General features: G+C 42.1%; 1 protein-coding gene across 5 annotated transcripts in view; it reads left to right on the top strand.

Moving 5' to 3' along the window:
• LOC109898846 (latent-transforming growth factor beta-binding protein 1) overlaps positions 1-20764 on the top strand; it is a 128290-nt gene that overhangs the window by 79364 nt on the left and 28162 nt on the right. For 4 of the 5 annotated variants that reach the window (XM_031835757.1, XM_031835758.1, XM_031835755.1 and 1 more), the window contains 9 exons: positions 3537-3761; positions 6090-6112; positions 6997-7108; positions 7628-7714; positions 14076-14201; positions 14665-14790; positions 16708-16833; positions 17184-17303; positions 20532-20654. In XM_031835757.1, the coding sequence (XP_031691617.1) occupies positions 3537-3761; positions 6090-6112; positions 6997-7108; positions 7628-7714; positions 14076-14201; positions 14665-14790; positions 16708-16833; positions 17184-17303; positions 20532-20654 (1068 nt within the window). The remainder of the gene's footprint in view (positions 1-3536; positions 3762-6089; positions 6113-6996; positions 7109-7627; positions 7715-14075; positions 14202-14664; positions 14791-16707; positions 16834-17183; positions 17304-20531; positions 20655-20764) is intronic. The other variant, XM_031835756.1, reaches the window with a different exon arrangement.

Genomic DNA, 20764 nt, shown 5'->3' with positions numbered 1-20764 from the left:
ACGGCTCCCCCTCTGTCAGTGCAACCTGTACGGGTATTATGGTCAGTGTTCGCCTTGGTGATACAATAGCAGACGCCTGCAGATCATGTGGACCACAGCCACACTAAATAGATAGAAGCTGTTCGCTGAGTCCTCACACTTCCACTCAAAAAGGTCTGTCTTATTTCATTTATGACGTCGAGCCAAACATTCCATTAGGCCTGGGAGTTTATCTGGGAATAAGTCTAACCCTTTTCTTCGTCTGTGCCTGTATTGTCTGTCTGGGCTCCGAGAGACATTACTAAATGACCTCGTTTGGCCTAATTAACAACACCAGTCAAATTAATCTGGGTTGCCAGATTCCTTTGGTTGCCAGATCCTCCAGGTTTGCAGTTTGGTACAGCAGGTTGTTATAGAGAGTGTGGGTGGTAGAGTTAGAGGATGATATCTTGGAACAGGGCCCATTTTTCCCCAAGTGAGAACATCTCTGTGGGTAAGATTAAGAGCTGTTATAACTTCTTAGGGCTGCAATCCCGTTAACGGGATGATATGACAACAGCCAGTGAAAGTGCAGGGCGCCAAATTCAAAACAACAGAAATCTCATAATTAAAATTCCTCAAACATACATATATCTTATTCCGTTTTAAAGGTAATCTTGTTGTTAATCCCACCACAGTGTCCGATTTCAAATATGCTTTACAGCGAAAGCACCACAAATGATTATGTTAGGTCACCAACAGCCATTTTTCCAGCCAAAGAGAGGAGTCACAAAAAGCACAAATAGAGATAAAATTAGCCACTAACATTTGATGATCTTCATCAGATGACACTCATAGGACTTCATGTTACACAATACATGTATATTTTGTTTGATAAAGTTCATATTTATATTTTAAAAATCTGAGTTTACATTGGCGCGATGCGTTCACTAGTTCCAAAAACATCCAGTGATTTTGCCTAGCCACATCGATTCAACAGAAATACTCATCATAAATGTAGATGATAATACAAACATGGAATTATACATACACCTCTCCTTAATGCAACCGCTGTGTCAGATTTTTTTAAAACTTTACGGAAAAAGCAAACCATGCAATAATCTGAAACAGGGCTCAGAAAAATTATCAAATTAGCCACCATGTTGGAGTCAACAGAAACCAGAAATTACATGATACATATTCCCTTACCTTTGATGATCTTCATCAGAATGCACTCCCAGGAATCGCAGTTCCACAATAAATGCTTGATTTGTTCGATAATGTCCGTTATCTATAGCAAAAGTAGCTAGCATTAAGTACATATATCCAAACGCTCGTGCATTACTTCGGACAAAAACTTCAAAAAGTTATATTACAGGTCGAAGAAACATTTCAAACTAAGTATAGAATCAATCATTAGGATGTTTTTATCATAAATCTTCAGAATCTTCTGAGAATTCCTTTGTGTCTAGAGGAGCAACAGAACGCAAGTCGATATCATGTGGAATGCGCATGACCAGGAAATGGCTCTCTGCCAGTACCTGACTCATTCAGCTCTTATTCAGTCCCACAACACAGTAGAAGCCTAATTCAAGTTTCTAAAGACGGTTGACATCTAGTGGAAGGCCTAGGAAGTGCAACTTCATTCATATCCCAATGTGAATTCAATAGGGCCTGAGTTGAAAATCGACCAACCTCAGATTTCTCACTTCCTGTTTGGATTTCTTCTCAGGTTTTAGCTGCCATATGAGTTCTGTTATACTCACAGACATCATTCAAACAGTTTTAGAAACTTCTGAGTGTTTTCTATCCAATACTAACTGAGACTGACAAGACTGAGGAGCAGGCCGTTTACTCTGGGCACCTCTGGGCACCTTTCATCCAAGCTACTCAATACTGCCCCTGCAGCCATAAGAAGATACGAGTAAATGATAGACTTGTGCTCCTTAATAATCAAGAAATAAACTTGAGTAGACATATAGGATTGGTGTAATCGTTTCAGGACTAACCTTGATGTGAAGTGCAGCGTTTTTTAAGGTATCTCTTTCAATGTGTTCTTCTTTGTTTGTTGGAATGTTTACCAAGGTAGCTGGATTAGTTACTGTTTGATCTGATATATTTGTTTCACTATCAATGTTAAATGTAGTGTTTTAACTGCAATTGGCTGGGCTCTTGCTGGGCCACTCAAGGACATTCAGAGACTTGTCCTGAAGCCACTCTTGTGTTGTCTTGGCTGTGTGCTTAGGCTTGTTTTCCTCTTGGAAGGTGAATCTTCGCCCCAGTCTGAGGTCCTGAGCGCTCTGGAGAAGGTTTTATGTACTCTATGTACTTTGGTCTGTTCATCTTTCCCTCGATCCTGACTAGTCTCCCAGTCCCTGCTGCTGAAAAACATCCCCACAGCATGATGCTGCCACCACCATGCTTCACCGTAGGGATGGTGCCCGGTTTCCTCCAGGCGCGATGCTTTGCATTCAGGCCAAACAGTTCAATCTTGGTTTCATCAGACCAGAGAATCTTATTTCTCATGGTCTGAAAGTCTTTAGGTGCCTTTTGACAAACTCCAAGCGGGCTGTCATGTGCCTTTTACTGAGGAATGGCTTCCGTCTGGCCATTTTACCATAACGGCCTGATTGGTGGAGTGCTGCAGAGATGGTTGTCCTTCTGGAAAGTTCTCCCATCTCCACAAAGGAACTGGAGCTTTGTCAGAGTGACCATCGGGATCTTGGTCACCTCCCTGACCAAGGCCCTTCTCCCCCGATTGCTAAGTTTGGCCAGGTGGCCAGCTCTAGTGAGTGTATTGGTGGTTCCAAACTTCATACATTTAAGAATGATGGAGGCCACTGTGTTCTTGGGACCTCAATGCTGCAGACATTTTTTGGTACTCTTCCCCAGATCTGTGCCTCGACACAATCCTGTCTCGGAGCTCTACGGACAATTCTTTCAATCTGGTTTTTGCTATGACATTCTCTGTCAACTGTGGGACTTTATATAGATAGGTGTGTGCCTTTCCAAATCATGTCCAATCAATTGAATTTACCACAGATGGACTCCAATCAAGCTGTAGAAACATTAAAGGATGATCAATGGTAACAGGATGCACCTGAGCTCAATTTCGAGTCACATAGCAAAGGGTCTGAATACTTTTTTATTTGTAATACATTTGCTAAAATGTCTATAAACCTGTTTTCACTTTGTCATAATGGGATATTGTGTGTAGATGGATGAGATTTTCTTTTATTTCATCCATTTTAGAATAAGGCTGTAACGTAACAAAATGTGGAAAAAGTCAAGGGGTCTGAATACTTTCCGATTGCACTGTATGTGGAGCTCGGAAAGAACTCCGAGAATTATATACACGTGGTGAATCTGCTTCAACAAAAACCTAACCTAACTTATTGTACTTTACATATGAGTTACATCAAATAAAAGATCAATCAAATTAGTCATATAGCTATGAATTATGCAAAGTAAATATATTTAATGTGGACATTTCGATCTGTTTTTTTGGGATGGAAGTGGTTTCTGATGTGTTTTTTTTCTTGCGTAAAGAATACTTATTTTTCTTTTAACATTTTTAGCTAAATTCAAGGAGATATGCCCTGGTGGGATGGGCTACACTGTCACAGGCTCTTACAAGCCCAAACTACCCAATCAACTACCCAAACTTCCCAGCCAACCTGAGACCATCAACAAGCCAATGATCACCCACCAAGAGCCTGTGGCCCCGCCTCTGCCCTTCCCGACACCAGAGAAACCAGTGGAGGCCTTGAGCGTCACTGAGAGACAACTTCCCTCCATTCCAGGTGAGTCAACATCACACAATTCCCTATATACCAGGGGAGTCAACATCACACAATTCCCTCTATACCAGCTGAGTCAACATGACACAATTCCCTCCATTCCAGGTGAGTCAACATCACACAATTCCCTTTATACCAGGGGAGTCAACATCACACAATTCCCTCTATACCAAGAGAGTCAACATCACACAATTCCCTCTATACCAAGAGAGTCAACATCACACAATTCCCTATATACCAGCTGAGTCAACATCACACAATTCCCTCTATACCAGGTGAGTCAACATCACACAATTCCCTCTATACCAGCTGAGTCAACATCACACAATTATCTCTATACCAGGTGAGTCAACATCACACAATTCCCTTTATACCAGGGGAGTCAACATCACACAATTCCCTCTATACCAAGAGAGTCAACATCACACAATTCCCTCTATACCAGCTGAGTCAACATCACACAATTCCCTCTATACCAGCTGAGTCAACATCACACAATTCCCTATATACCAGGTGAGTCAACATCACACAATTCCCTCTATACCAGGGGAGTCAACATCACACAATTCCCTCTATACCAAGAGAGTCAACATCACACAATTCCCTCTATACCAAGAGAGTCAACATCACACAATTCCCTCTATACCAGGTGAGTCAACATCACACAATTCCATCTATACCAGGTGAGTCAACATCACACAATTCCCTCTATACCAAGAGAGTCAACATCACACAATTCCCTCTATACCAGGTGAGTCAACATCACACAATTCCCTTTATACCAAGAGAGTCAACATCACACAATTCCCTCTATACCAGCTGAGTCAACATCACACAATTCACTCTATACCAAGAGAGTCAACATCACACAATTCCCTCTATACCAGGTGAGTCAACATCACACAATTCCCTCTATACCAGCTGAGGCAACATCACACAATTCCCTCTATACCATCTCAGTCAACATCACACAATTCCCTCTATACCAGCTCAGTCAACATCACACAATTCCCTCTATACCAGGTGAGTCAACATCACACAATTCCCTCTATACCAGCTGAGTCAACGTCACACAATTCCCTCTATACCAAGAGAGTCAACATCACACAATTCCCTTTATACCAGCTGAGTCAACATCACACAATTCCCTCTATACCAGCTGAGTCAACATCACACAGCAAGCACCAGTAGAAGAGCAGCCATCTTTACTAATGTACTCCAGAAAGACAGAGACAGAACATTGGGATGAGCTGGGCCTCAGTGTGACTCATAGATGGGAGTTGCTTGGTCTTTTAGAATTCAAGTAGAGTGCTCTGTGGAATTTGGCATCATAGACTGTAACACATGGGCCCTGGGGCCATGCTTTTGTCTTTTCACGATGCTGTCCTGTTTTGATATGTGGAATATCGTGTACCTTCAGTGCCAGCGCACTTTTTTCGTAATCCACCCTTCGACAAAAGGCAGCACATAAGTGAAACAAAAGACAGAACTGACTTGTATGCGTGAGTGTGTGGGGGTCTTTAAAAACATTGCTCACCCAGACACCAATTCAGTTCCACCCTAGATAGGATGATGAGGATTCACATGCTTTGGCTTGCCCTCACCACTCAAACCGCTGGGTTCTGAGAGGAGAGATGGAGTTCCTCTCTTTTATTGTTCAGGACATGCTTGGCGGCCGGTGAGGGAAAGAGAAACTTGGCCAGCGGTAGAGTGCACAGACTTATGCAAACTACAGCTAAACTTCTCTTGAGCACAGAGGATCCAATGCAGAGGACAGACTCAGACAAACAATAAGAGGAGAAAGTCACTGCCCAAACCTGTGTTGATTAGTGTTTGCATGCCACAAGGGGCTATGAACCCTGGTGGAGGGAATTTATTTTACGCCTAATGTTATGCGTCATTCGTAACAATACCGTTGGTCTTTATGACCTCCGTAAAAATGCAAGAGGGTTGAGTTATGACATGGCATTTGGCCAGTGTTTAAAATAAGGTGTTAGTGGAACATCCTTGTTACTGATTAACAATTATCACATGTTGATGCGGTCATGAACAGCTAAAAGTACCTGTGAAGGTGACCGTCTTATGGATTGCAAATCATTAATCCTCTCTGGCCCCAGCCGGGTTAATTGATGTATTCAAAAGCCTGACTATATTTAATGGGAAACTATAATGTGAATGTTGTCCTAAAAATACAAATAAATGATGTACTTGCCTCTGACAAACCTTGGTAGTCAAGGGCAGGTATATCCAGCCTTGTGCTTCCAAACAGTCCCACTCTTTTTTTGAACTCATTCTTTCTTTGTGTTGTTTTTATTTTGTCTTCATGGCCAGTTGCCACAGATGCACCTGAGCAGGTAGGTTGGGTTTCTTCTGCAAAAAAACAACGAAACAGAAATAAGCTTTCTTGCATGCAACAAGAAGTATTCATCCTTCAGCCTCTATGGCAGCGACCTGCAGAAGCAGCCTGCAGCATCACCTCTGCATGAAGTCGGCATAACCACTGCATGACTTTGAGCCAATCAATGCTCCATGCTTTCAGCCTAAGCGCACTTAAAGCATTCACAGTGGAACGTCTATGTCAATGCCGTTCGCAGCTGGCAAGACTTTGCTCTTTGCGCTTTTGTCCAGCCTCATACTGTAAGGCTGCGTTTACTCAGGCAGCCCAATTCTGATCTTTTTCCACAAATTGGTCAGTTGACCAATCAGATCAGCTCTTTTGCCAATAATTGAGCAACTGATCAGAATCGGGCTGCATGTTTAAGTGCAGCCTAAGAGCCTCAAATACTGAACAGTCCTGAAACCTTTCTGTAATCTTTCAGCGGTAAAGTAGACTCAGCTGCTTGAAACTCTTTAAAAGCACTTTGACAAGGGTGGAGTAAGTCAACACTGTTGCGCAGTACACTCTGAGAAACTCCAAATGTCTACAAAGCTGAAGTCAAGTTGGAGTCCACACAACTGACTTGGGCATTCTATAGACCCTGTCCACTCAATGACAACAAATGTTGCTCTTACTATCCGAAATCTTGCTCTTACAATCCTTTCAAGCACTTTCCTTCCTTCAGCTGCCATGCAAGCTGATTTGTAAATAGTTTACTGCCGAGCGGCCTATTTGACGAGCTCACGCATGACAGCGGTGCATGAGCGGCGCTTGCTCACCGAAACCTCACACATGTCTATACGGATCAGTCCACTGACCCCGAGGTCCATATTGTGTTTGTCTTGTGTTTTGTCCTTCAAGGAGCTGGTTATTCTGGAGGCTACTAGTAGTAGGCCAGTAGTTGAGGTCGAGGCTGGCCAGCCACAGCTCTCTCCCGGTGTCTCTACCATGAGGATGGAGCCGGCCTACCCAGGTGTCTCATCCATTCCCTTCCCCTCTACTCTCTCTGCTGCTATTTCAGTCTCACTGGGCTGGTGCCCACCCTCACAGGGCAAAGTGTGGAAGTTATTTAATTAAGATTTATGTTGTTTTGGTCAATTTGACCTGAAAGAATAGAAATGAAAATGGGTTGGTTTGAAAAATATATTATGTTCTTTCCCTTGTGACAGGTCTAATCGTCATAGTGGAAAGAGCACCTGCCATTTGTGATGGGTGTTCTCCAGGCTCTAGTATAGGATTATCTTAATTGAAATGCAAGGTTTCAATTGTTGTAAAAAGGGTTCAATATGTTTCCAAGCTGGAAAAATCTTTTAACAACTGTCAGCTCAGCACGTGACGGTGAAGAGTGATTTAGCTGGGATTGTTGATTTCTGCAGCGCTCCGTGTTACAGTTTCATGACAACAACTCAACATTGAAACACTCATTTTAAAGACCACGGAAAGTCTGACTGTGCTGTTCTCTCCCCTGGCTCTATCTGTCCTGGTCTCGCAGAGGTTGTGGAGAAAACGTCCCCCCCTGCTCCAGCCCTGATCCTCCCATCCAACGCTGGCCAGGACATCGCCCCGACTCAGTCAGCAGGTAAGAGCCCACAGTGACATAAAGTGACACGCAGTAACCCGGTGACATCTGGACACAGTTTGGTCAACTGGTCAATGTGCTGCTGGCCGGTTAATAACTACTATCCCTGCTACAAACTCTATCTTAGCTATCCCAAGCTGATTGTGTAAAAATCATGAATGAATAGAGGCCCGCAGACTGGGAACATGGCACTTTCTGACTCTTCCGGACCTCCTCTCTTTGTCCCTGGGGTTCTACCCCGTTGTATTTCGGGCTTCTTCTATATTTAGGAATCCTGTGTTGCTGTTGAGGGGCCGTGGCAACATGAAGTCTTTCTCTCCACTTTCTAGATGGGAATAGTTTAACAATAGTCTAACAACATCCTCATAAAGGCTTCAAATCACTCCAATGAAAATGCAGAGCAACTTTTTCTTTCTCTCCTGACCCTTAGAGAAATGTATTTGAGTCCTGTATTGTTTTATTTGAGAGACTCCCATTTTAGATGTTGTTGCTGTGGTTATTTGAATCGGAAGGGAAAGGCCAGTGAGGCCAGAGATTTGTGCCATCGCTAGGCAACCACTTGTGTGAAACGCACCTGTTTTGATACCCAGGGCGAGGAAGAGGGGGGACTTCACAGAGCAGTAGAATAGAGGTTAGTGTCGGCACGGAGACAAGTGTGGAGGGAAGGGAGTGGGACTATCTGGTTCCAGGCCCACAAAAAGCACCTGGACCAATCAGGGGACCGCTGGGGTATTTGGGGTTATATTTGCTAGGCGGACATCCAAGCACCCAGACCGCTCTCATCTCAGCGTTTTACGTCCCGTTGTCCCGGAAACGTGACACCATATTAAGAAGCCACAACAATTAAGCCACCTGATGACAGATACTCGGTAAACTGTGATACATAATTGCATCTCTCTCATTTTTTTGTTGAAATCATCCTGTCATCCTTACTGTGATTAGACCCTGGCCTCTGTGCCTCAACGCTTGCTAATCATTCTCAACATGACGTTTCTTTCTAAAGTACATCCTCTACAAAACACAACAATCGTTTGATTGTAACATGGCGGAGATGCTCTTTAAGGTGTAAAGCAACTACACTCGCTAATCATTCTGTAGCTCAATCAACCAATCAGTCAGTCAGTCAATCAAATGATTGTGCATTTTACAAATACATTTGTAACAAAGTGCTAAAATATAACGCTTGACCGAACGGATGAGGGAAACCTCCTTAAGCGGGAAGAAACCTTGACAGGAAGCAGAGTCTAGAGCAGGAGCCCATCCTCCTCTGATTGGCTGATGTCTTCCCTAAATCCTATATAAAACACAGCAGTAATTGAATGTAACTGTATTTCTGAGGAGATGCCGCTGTGGCATATTTGAGCAATAATACCTCGCCTATTGAAATTTGTACAGTAATACTTAAATTCTTTGTAATTCCACCATACTGGCCTGCTGAGCTTTGAAGAAGCCCAGACATTAATAATCGCATACATCAGGGATGCGTAATGTATTGTTAATGTGATCTCGAAGCTTGCTGACATTTTGACGACCATTTCCTCAGCAACACTGTAATTCTTAAATACTATATTCATCATCTATCACCAATAATTTAATACCCCTTTAATTTTCTCTTCTTCTCATCAAGTCCTGAAATGGCAAACCGCTCGGTCACTGTGATTGGACAGTTGTGCAGTTTCGGCTTATATGATGGAGTCCTTAAGTCTCTGGAACTATAGGTCCAGTGGCCCACTTCTGTAATATGTCTGCATATTGGTGCCTTTTGATGGGCATTAGACACTATGATTTACTTCATTCCATACTTTCCCACTGTGTTATGTCCCACAGCTGACCTCATGTCGAGACATGAGTAGACCGATTGATGCACCCAGTGAGTAGGTTTTGGGATTTTGCTGATTATTTTAACAGGTAGTCCCATTGAGACCAAGATCTGTTTTGCATCTTACAATTACAAATTGCACATAGGAACTACACCAGAAAATACAAAATACAAAGAGAAAACAAACAATTCAATAAAGCACACGCGTGAAAAACAATCACATTGCACAGCAAAGAGGTCCCCAATCAACACTTTGAAATCAAATCAAATCAAATTGTATTTGTCACATGCGCCGAATACAATAGGTGTAGACGTTACAGTGAAATGCTTACTTACAAGCCTACAACCGACAATGCTTTTTTAAAGAAGTGTTAACTGCGAGATTGATGCCCCCCCCCCCACGGGACGGTTGAGCTAACGTGCGCTAATATGATTAGCATGTAAGTAACAAGAACATTTCCCAGGACATAGACATATCTGATATGGGAAGAAAGCTTAAATTCTTGTTAATCTAACTGCACTGTCCAATTTACTCTAGCTGTTACAGTGAAATAAAACTATGCTATTGTTTGAGGAGAGTGCACAGTTATGAACTTGAAAATGTATTAATAAACAAATTAGGCACATTTGGGCCGACTTGATACAACATTTTGAACAGAAATGCAATGGTTCATTGGATCAGTCTAAAACGTTGCACATGCAATGCTAGTGGCCAACATCTAACATCTAAATAGAGCCTAAAGTGGAATAATACATTGTGGCCTTTCTTTTGCATTTCAAAGATGATCTTTTACCAGATCTAATATGTTATATTCTCCTACATTATTTTCACATTTCCACAAACTTCAAAGTGTTTCCTTTCAAATGGTATCAAGAATATGCATGTCCTTGCTTCAGGTCCTGAGATACAGGCAGTTAGATTTGGGTATGTAATTTTAGGCGAAAATGTTTGGGGAAAAGGGGCCGTATTTACTAAATAAACTGAAGTAAAACATTTATAAATACATAAATAAAATTGAAAAATAAGAACATTGAAAAATAACAAATAATTAAAGAGCAACAATAAAATAACAGTAAATGCAAATAGGCACCAATACATCCATTTGTAGGGAACTCTGAAGATTGTTCCATACTTGGGGTGCAAAGAAACTTAAAGCTAAAAGTCTGTAGCAACAGACGGAATTTCCATAGATATCCATCCCTGTGATCTGGTATGGTAACTCGTTCTTCTATAGGTAAGTAAAGATGTAAGGTAATGAGGGAGTTTTTACAAAATGCAGTGTTTCGACTTACATGAGGTCAAAGAGGGCCATCCTAATTTCTGATAGAGCAAGTAAGTGATGAGTGCAAAACCTATCACCCGTTATAAAATGAAGTGCACTGTGGTGAACTACATCTAATGGCTTTAACCCTTTACACTTGTAGAAATTGGCCTATATGGATAGGGCTATAAAAAAGAAAGAAGGTCGCACAATCCCAAACATTTAATGGGTATAGTAACCAACATTTTGGAACGCAGTGCTGTCTTCAGGGTTACATTGTAACTGCTTGATACAGTTATGTAGACAAGCAGTGCAATTAGTGGAGCCAATGAACACAGTGAGGGGCGTGTCATAGTAATTAAGGTAATGAGGGATGAAAAACAGTGAAACAAATGTTTTACAGCATGTCAATACATGCAGACAATTATTTACATAATCTTATGTCAACATGATTAGATATAATGGAATACATTATGCTAATATCAACAATCATTATTCTTACATTTAATTTACTTTCATCTTTGTTTCATTAGTTAATTTCATATCTTGTTGTGGTTCAAACATAATGCATAATGAGCATCATCACCATGGGAAACATGACATGCAGTATAAGCTAAGAAACTGTGGGCAAAAAAAAATCATTGGGTTGAAATGGCCCGAGGTCAAATTCAATAATCAGACCACTAGGAGTCAGTGTTTTTAGACAGGAGATCCATTAGGCCTCCCTCTGTAGTAGTAGGGTCCCGATCGTTGGCGGTCGGTGCCATTTAAGAAGAGGGAGTACAAATATGTTTTTAATGAGCGTGGCCTTATTTCTATTACAGCATATTGGATGACTGTCATTCATATTCCATTCACCCAGTTCAATGTAACAGTGACAGGTTTAGGCAACTACATGATACTCAAATTTTCCCTACACCCATCATGAGATTGCTACAACCCCGCCTATGAATGACAGTTTACAACGTAGGTGTGTCGAAAGACAAATTTGAGGTGACAGACAGTGATATTCAATACTGCCTTGCACATTATCGCCTGCATCTATCTGATATAGAGTGTAATCATTAGTCCAACAGTTGCAAACAAGAGTTTCTGTTGGACAAATTCAGGTATGTTTATCCCCGTTTTGTCACGTTTGCGAAACATTTTTTCGGTGGAATAAATACACCCCTGATCACGCGTAGACACAGTTCACTTTCATAGCAGCCACGTTGTATTATTTCTTGCATCCATGAGCTCTCCTCCTTTCACCTCTTCCCTTCGCGTGTGGACTTCAATGCACAACCCATCAGCTGTATGTGACGAAGCAGAAAAACCTTTCCATGCCAAACCGCTACACACAGCCTACATCATTGTCACCATATTAGCTAAAGTAACATCATAGTCAGCATAGATAGTAGACCTAACGCGTTAGTAAACCCGCTACAATCATGCAGTAACCGCAACAGTGTACAGTCAGTAAGCAGTTACACCAACGGGCCCCGGTGGCAATAAATTAGTCAAACCAAAAGTTTACCTCGACTTGGAAGAGTTCCAGTGTTGTGTTGTAAAGTCATAGCCAGCTAGCTAACATAGCATCCCTCTGTTTCAGCAGTGTGTTTCAGTAGGCTAGACTAGATGGCCTCTCTCTTCCTTTTTTCTCTCTTGCTTTTCCTTCATTTTGGAAGAAATGTATTTGTTAAAAACTGTTGAACTACTGTCTTTCTCTCTCTTTGAGTCAACTACTCATCACATTTTATGCACTGCAGTGCTGGCTAGCTGTAGCTTATGCTTTCAGTACCAGATTAATTCTCTGATCCTTTGATTGGGTGGACAACATGTCAGAGAGCTCTGAGCTCTGATAGGTTGGAGGATGTCCTTTGGGAGTTGTCATAATAACTGTGTACGTCTATGGAAGGGGGTGAGAACCAAGAGCCTCCTAGGCTTTGTATTGAAGTCATTGTACCCAGAGGCGAACGGAAGCTAGCTGTCCTCCGGCTACACCATGGTGCTACCCTACAGAGTGCTGTTGCTGCTACTATAGACCTTATTTGCAAAATAGTTTTAATCAATTATTTGGTGACGTGATTATATTTAGTATAGTTTCATCTAAAAAGGATATATTTTTACAATGTTTTACTATTTTTATTTTTATGAAAGTAACTGAGGAGGATGGTCCTCCCTTTCCTCCTCTGAGTAGCCTGCAACTGGTCTCGATGTTACCTCTCCTTGAGAGAGTAACATGCTCGATACCTGTGTATTTGAGTGAGGAGATAGGATGTTTAGCTTCAACAAAGTGAGCTGCTACTGTGCAGTCGGTATTCTTACACCTGATTGAGCTGCTGTGTTCAGCTATACATTGTTTTAACCAAGTTTCAGAGAGTACAAGAATATCAGGGTTAGTATCCTGGACCCAAATGCTTAATGCCTAACATATACATTTTTGAGTGAATACTCTGCACATTTAAAAAAAATCTCTGGTACTTTTATATACTTTTTAGCTAGTAGTTCTGAAAGTAGCGCTCACGAGCCAAAAGTGGTCCACACAAATTGCCTATTATGTCACGTGCAGATATGTGCACCACATCATTGCGCTCTCTCACTCTGATGTGTGTGCATCTTGCTAGATGTCACTCAAATGGGGAGGGGCTGAAGCTCATTGGCTGGAACTCGAATTGCTAGGGAGCTGGCCCACGTGGGGGAAAATGTAGGGGAAATGGCGCCACTCAACTTCCTGGAAACAGTTGCTATCAAACTAGGAATTTTGCGGCTAATTGAGGTAAGACAGTAATTCTGCTCATAGATTATACATGTATCAGCTAAACATTGACATGAACCTAACATTGACACATCCAGCCCAAAGCGTGAGGTTTAAAAAATGCAAAGTTCCGGAGCATGCCAGCTCAAGAACCTTATGAGATTTAAAGTCAGAGGGGGTTTCCAAGCTAATAAGCATTGGCTTATCAGCAGTTGTTGGTTGGGTGTGCTGAATCCTTGCCAATATTTGTCATACAGAAACACATTTGCAGCCATGAATGGGAAGTTGATGAGAATATCGGCTAGGGAGAGGAAAGGCCATTTGCAGGAATGGAATAGATTTGTTTATGCTGCGCATATAGATACAGTATTTATGTATTTAGTATTTGAAGAGTAGCATGAGGTTTCCTCCATGATTGTGTTCAGCATGCATACTCAAAATCCTGCTATTTGGGTCTCTCTCTCTCTTTCTCTCTACTCTTTCTGTCTCTTTCTCTCTGTCTCTCTCTTTCTCCCTCTCTCTCTGTCTCTCGCTCTTGGCCAGAGGTGGATGAGTGCCAAGTCAACCCTCACATCTGTGGCCAGGGGATCTGCTACAACACTGTGGAGGGTTATACCTGCATCTGTAGAGAGGGCTACCAGATGGATGAGACACACACCACCTGTGTCGGTAAGAAACAAGACGTCAAAGGTCACGTCCATTTATCAGACCAATGGGAACGGAGTCTTTTTGTCATTTGGTCTGATTGGATTAGGTTTTCACTCTTCACATTTGCCCCAGAACATATATTAATTGAATTACATCAGTAAATGGGAATATTTTGTTATTTTATTTAACCTTTATCTAACTAGGCAAGTCAGTTAAGAACAAATTCTTATTTACAATGACAGCCTACAATGACGGCCTTTTCTGAATATACTTGTGATATATAATGATTTAACTAGCCTTTCAGCATTTTGGAGTTATGTGTGAACATTGTAGAATAATAATTGAGTTACTGCTTTGGTGCAGTGGTGGTTTGAAATAAACACAATCTATACTCATAATACTTGAATCCACTTACATTAGCATGTCAGTATGTCTCTTAGCAAGTTGACCCATGTTCCATCCCATGACTCCTGCCTTGCTACAGATGTTGATGAATGCCTGGAGTCTGCATCACTGTGCTCCAACGGCCGCTGCAGGAACACTCCCGGCAGCTTCCTGTGTGTGTGCCAACCAGGCTTCATGACAGATGAGGAGGGAACCAGTTGCATTGGTAAAGTCATTTCACACACATACCACCACACCCCCTGAGATTCAATACGTGTTGTGCACCGCAAGCAGCACACATTTGGATAGCCGTTTGGGTGTTTTCATTTTTGTTGAAACCCCTAGTTAGTTCCCCAGTTGTCTCCAGTATAGTTCCCCATTGGCATTGTCCCCCCTTCCTGGAGATAGGGGCTGCATTTTTAGGAGATGACCACAGTATGGCCCATTAGCGACGTCCTCCCCATCCTCCTCCCCATCCCGGGATATAAATACTGTGAACACTGTCATTAGGTGGTTTCTGGTGTTTCTACACAGATTTTCTCTTCCACAAAATGACACAAAATGAGGTTTGCGGAGGCATAAAGCCAATGATTATTTCCCCGTAACTGTACTGTACTGTAACAGTCAAACATCTGAAAAGGAAATATGAGGATATCATTTCTCACCGTTTGCCAGGGATTTCTATGTGGATATGAGTACTTGATCTATTATTAATATTAAGAAGAGTGCAAAAACAGGCAACTTGGAGGACAACAGCCCTAAATCTTCAATAAGACAGATGGAACGTGTTATACTTGAATCCAATGATGAAAACGAAACTATACTGGAGAAAAATATAAACACAACATGCAGTGTGTTGGTCCAATGTTTCGTGAGTTGAAATAAAAAATCCCTGAAATGTTTCACACACAAATAGCTTATTTCTCTAAAATGTTGTGTTCAAATTGGTTTATATCCCTGTTAGTGAGCATTTCTCCTTTGCCAATATAATCTATCCACCTGACAGGTGTGGCACATCAAGAAGTTGATTAAACAGCATATTTCTGTCTGTCATAAAGCCCTTTTGTGGGAAAAACTCATTCTGATTGGCTTGGCCTGGCTCCCCAGTGGGTGGGCCTGGCTGCCAAGTGGGTAGTGGGTGCCCACCCACCACTCACCATGTTGCACTCCTGCCCAGTCATGTGAAATCCATAGATTAGGGCCTAATGAATATATATTTCAATTGACTGAATTCCTTATATGAACTGTAGCATCTTTGAAATTGTTGTATGTTGCGTTTATATTTTTGTTCAGTTTAAAAATACTTTGAAAACACTTACTTAACCAGAGGCAACACTACATGACGAGTTAAAACCGAAATAAAGTTTTCCATTCCATGTCCAGTCTGTTTCTTGTCTGTCGTCATTTTGCTGAGTCATGCATTTACACTCTCTACTTCAAGGTGGGGGGGATGTTTGGTTACTAAGGAGGGGAGTGGTATCCTGGATACCACTCCCCTCCAATTAGAGTCCCTGTTTCCTTCCTTGTTGGTTCTGTCTTTTGTAATGTCCCACAGGAAGTCCCGCCCAGGGCCCTCAGAGGAAGTTTATGTCACCTTAAGCTGGCTTTGGTCCATTTTTAGGTGGCTGGGAGGGCATGAAGCAGAGACAGTCCTGGCATGAATCAGCAATGTCCATGATATTCAGTTAAAGTCAAGGAAAGAGCGTCATGAGTCACTCTTCTAGCTCTCTGTAATGCCAGACTGTCCAAATCGTTTAGATCGATGGATATCACATTCAGACTGGGGTACATAGAGATCTGGCACAGATCTACGGACAGACCAGGGGATTCCATCACTTTAGCCTGAACTTCCGCTGCCCTTGTTGATATTGGACGGAGTAATGTCTGACATGTTTGTAAAACAAAAGTGACACAGCACTAAAATGATGTGTACCCCATCACATTTCTCCAGGGTTTTGGGGATTATGCTTATGTTCTTAATGGGTTTGGGTGAGTACCAAGAAAGGGTTGATTATTCTTAAAAGATTGAGTATCTTTGTTGGAGCCAGTTACTATCCTCAAATCTCTCCTTCTCGCTCCCACCCCCGTCTTTCCCTCCATCCCTCTCTCTCCCCTCCTCTTCCTCTCTGTATCCCTCGCTCAGATTTAAACGAGTGTCTGAACTCCCATGCTTGTCCTGAGGATGGCTTTTGTGTCAACAATGTGGGTTCCTACATCTGTCGGCACTGTGACAGCGGCTTCAGGATGAGCCCAACAGGCCAGTGTGAAGGTACAAGAAGCGCCCTTCAACGATTTGGGTTCTATTTGGAGAGCTTTAGGGGCAAGAGAATTAGAGGGGGGTTCATGGTAAGACAATGCCATGGTTGTTTCTGTCATATTAACAACATGATATGCATATTGCCGACTTACACATCACCCACACTTAAATCCTTGGCCTTTTGTGGTGTTGATTCAGTGCTTGCCTCTCTCCTCGCCTCTCTCTTTCTTTCCCCCCACCTCTACTCTCTTTCTCTCACTCTCTCTCTTCTCTCTCTCTTTCTCTCTCTCTCTCTCTCTCCCTCTCTCTCTCTCTCTCTCTCTCTCTCTCTCTCTCTCTCTCTCTCTCTCTCTCTCCAACAGATATAGATGAGTGTCTGGACATGGGTGTGTGTCCATCCGGCATGTGCGTCAACTTGCTGGGCTCTTATGAGTGTGATTCGTGTCCAGACGGTTTCCAGGGCCAGGGAGGACAGTGTGTCGGTATGTGACTGCACATTCTCTCTCTCTCACAAATAATCAGGAGCATCCAAATTACTGGAGTGGCTTGGCTCTGAATTGAAATTCTATACTGCCTGGGGGGGGGGGGGGGGCAAAGCTGTTAGGTGTGTGCTTTGTCCTGGGGCATTGGCTCGTCCCCCACTCCATCTCTCTTACACTCTGCCTTTACTACGAAGTCCAAGAGTTTCCTCAGAACCCCTGAGCCACAGTGCTGGTTCACTGCTTCTCTGTCTTCTCAAAGCCCTCACACAGACTGAAAGCATGGGAATTGGGACACAGACTGTATTTCCGACAGGGTATATATCGAGAGGATATCACTATTTAGAATTTCTAATACTACCCTGCACTGACAGTTCTAAGTGTTTACCCTGCTGTTGGTCATATACAGAATACAGTGCTGTAGCTAGGGCTGTTACGTGACATATTACTGCCACACCGGCGGTCACGAGTCATGATGGCAGTCAAATTCCATGTTCCACCGTTTACGGTAATTAGACATCTCCAAGCTCTGATGCTGCCGATGGTCATTAGTAGCCTACCAAACTTACTAACTGCCTGGTACTCTGCACTCTATTGTCCCTCTAATCACTCTGACATCAATGCAAATGTAATAGAAAATCTAATCAAACACTTCATGACAGCCCATGAGCTCATGTTGTGCAATATTTCTATAGGCTATGCAATTGCGTGAGAAAACAGAGTGATGGCCTCTAATTAAAAGAGGAGGATCCAATCAGCTTTCTATATGCTAGGCCTACTATATTTATTTCTCAACCTTCTGAATATTAAGCACGTTGCTTCTTTTTAACAGGAGTAAAGCCTACCTGGCTGATATATAAATGAACCACAGGGAAAGCATCCTTCATTCACTATTAAAGTGCATCGATTAAATGTATTTTTTTCCCGCTGCCCCTGTTTCGAGACAGGTGCATGATAATGGTCCATTCCAAATCAAAACATTATTTCCCACATATATTATTTAGTGTATGTAAAGACATGATTAAATCAAGAAGCATTGCTGCGCTTATAATGTTAAGAAATAGCCTAATAGTTTATCAACATTTTAAGCTAAATGTTCTCATCTGTTGCTTCAGGCTCAAAGCATAAAAACAGTTTTTTTTATGCTAGTGGTTGTATTAATTTGGGATCTATCGCATCCCACAACTGTCCTGTACTATGTTTGGAATATTTATTTCTCACACAGAATAGGTCAACTTTGGGGATAGTCGATTGACATAAGTTAGTGCTTTTGCTGTTAGTTAGGCCTACTCATCTTGTTGGCTGATGAAAAGTAAATGTGGACCGTTCTTCCAATATCTTCAATATGCACCTCAGAAATGGATAAGGATGCACGCTGTTGCGTCCAGGTGTGTCTGTCTTCACTTGTAGCCTGTGAGAAAGACCCGATCACGTGACTGAGAGCCATGTGAGTGAGAGGTGCTTCTGCACGCAGCGGGGAGAAGGGGATTATAATTATCATATTCAGATCAAGGGCATAGCACCACTGGTGCAAAAGGCATGGATTTTTTAGGGGCTTAATGGCCACACAAAGGGAATGCAGTCGGGAAATTCAAGGCATTATCAAGTGCTTGTCAAATTGTGAATGAGAGACTGATGAAGTGTGTACAGTTTGCGCAAAAAAACTAAGCAGAGCTCAAACCTTTCATACAACTTTAAAAAACAAATTGTCATTAGAGTCATATCATACTGCCTTGGAAAGTATTAAAAATCAAAACATATAGCTCTACATTTGTTACATAAATAACTCTAAATTAATCATATAATAGTACCTGTTTCTTTGTTAACTGCTCAACAAAGAATAGCCGCATGTGCATGTGCGCACTCCCTCAAATCGTTTGGAGAATTTTTTTGATTTTTTACAAAAAAAATGCTACGGAATTCTAAGCCATATTGTCTGCTAAATGAACTAGTGTAGCCCACAGCCATATGGCATAGCCAGATCAGGGCCTAACACAAGGACAACGCAGAGTGTGTTATTCTGTTCTTCTGAAATAGACTACATTTTCTTCATATCATGCTTCTTTAGACCTGTCTAAAATAAATAATGGATTTCTTGTGAAGGTGTAGGCTAAATTACATGGATTTATTAGACTTTTAAAAAATGTAGATGTTCCAAAGGTCTGCATCAGTGGCTTGTAGGCTATGCTTGGAAGACAGGAGATGCTAAATGTGTTTAAGTTCATTAACAGTCAATTACTGTGAGACCGGCAGTTATTTGCTTGACAATCACCGGCTGACAAAATGACCGCCACAGCCCTAGCTGTAGCCACCTTCTGAAATGCACTAGCTAGATGCGGAATGCAGAGTAGGTCGCTGGGTACAGTCTGTATTGTCAGTGAGGTACATGATGCCTCACATCAGCTTTAATCCTAGCTCCAGGACATCATGTGAGCTGCCTGGGAGACCTGCAGCAGAATCAACGCACACATTCCATGAGTGAATTTCCTACACTTTATAGACAGTATTATTTAACCACGAGTTTCAAGGAATAATCTAATCTCATTCCTAAACCGTTTCTGTTTAATGGACAAAGAACACCTCAGGAAACAAATGTAGTATTTCTATTTACGCTCAGTACAGTATAAGTCCCACAAATCAACCAATTAAAAAGCCACCATATGGACCCACATTTTCCTGGAAGTCGACCGGTTTCTGTTGAAACCATAGGTGCATCACTCAGCCCTTCCAGAGAGTACGTGTTGCATGTGGTGGATGGTTGACCCTGAGGTTGTGAGCAGTATTCACACAGTGTCCTGACCCAGCCAAGCCACAGTGGGTAGGCAGGGTGCAGGTTGGGACAGGAAATCATTAGGCCATGTGACACATAGGGAGACCTCTAGAGTCTCATTTAAGGTAGTGGTGCTGGTTTAGGTCCTTAGCTAGGTCATGCCAACTTTCAATGGGTCTGTTTCGTGTGGTTGTATCTTATCCAAGACAATGAGGGTTGTTTACACACATTATGATGCAGTTCCAGGTGCATTACCTTAAGCCAAGTGAAGGTTGGCCCAAACATTGGTTTTGAGATCCATTAAACACACTGTGAAGCATGAAAAAATAACATTGTGCTGGAGTTTGGTTTTCTAATATCATATCCAACATGGCAGCATGTTTAGACATTTGAGATATTAAACACATTGTAAAAATCTTTGACTACAATTCTTTCCCTCCTGTTTTGTTGACTCTGCCCAGATGTAGATGAATGCCTGCACCAGTCAACTTGTGCCAATGGGAAGTGCTCCAACTTTGAGGGATATTTTGTCTGCTCGTGTAACGATGGATTCACGCTCAGCCTAGATGGACAATCATGTGAAGGTAACACCCTAATTCTAGTGCTTTATGATGTTATGGGACTTTCAAGTGACAACTCAAAACTAGCTCTACCAAGTCCCTGAATGATCTAGAAGACTGGATTCCATTATTAC

Source organism: Oncorhynchus kisutch, linkage group LG11 (assembly GCF_002021735.2).
Source record: "Oncorhynchus kisutch isolate 150728-3 linkage group LG11, Okis_V2, whole genome shotgun sequence".
Classification (NCBI taxonomy): Eukaryota; Metazoa; Chordata; class Actinopteri; order Salmoniformes; family Salmonidae; genus Oncorhynchus; species Oncorhynchus kisutch.
Note: the sequence above shows the minus strand (reverse complement) of the source record. Positions and strands in the feature narration are given on the sequence as shown.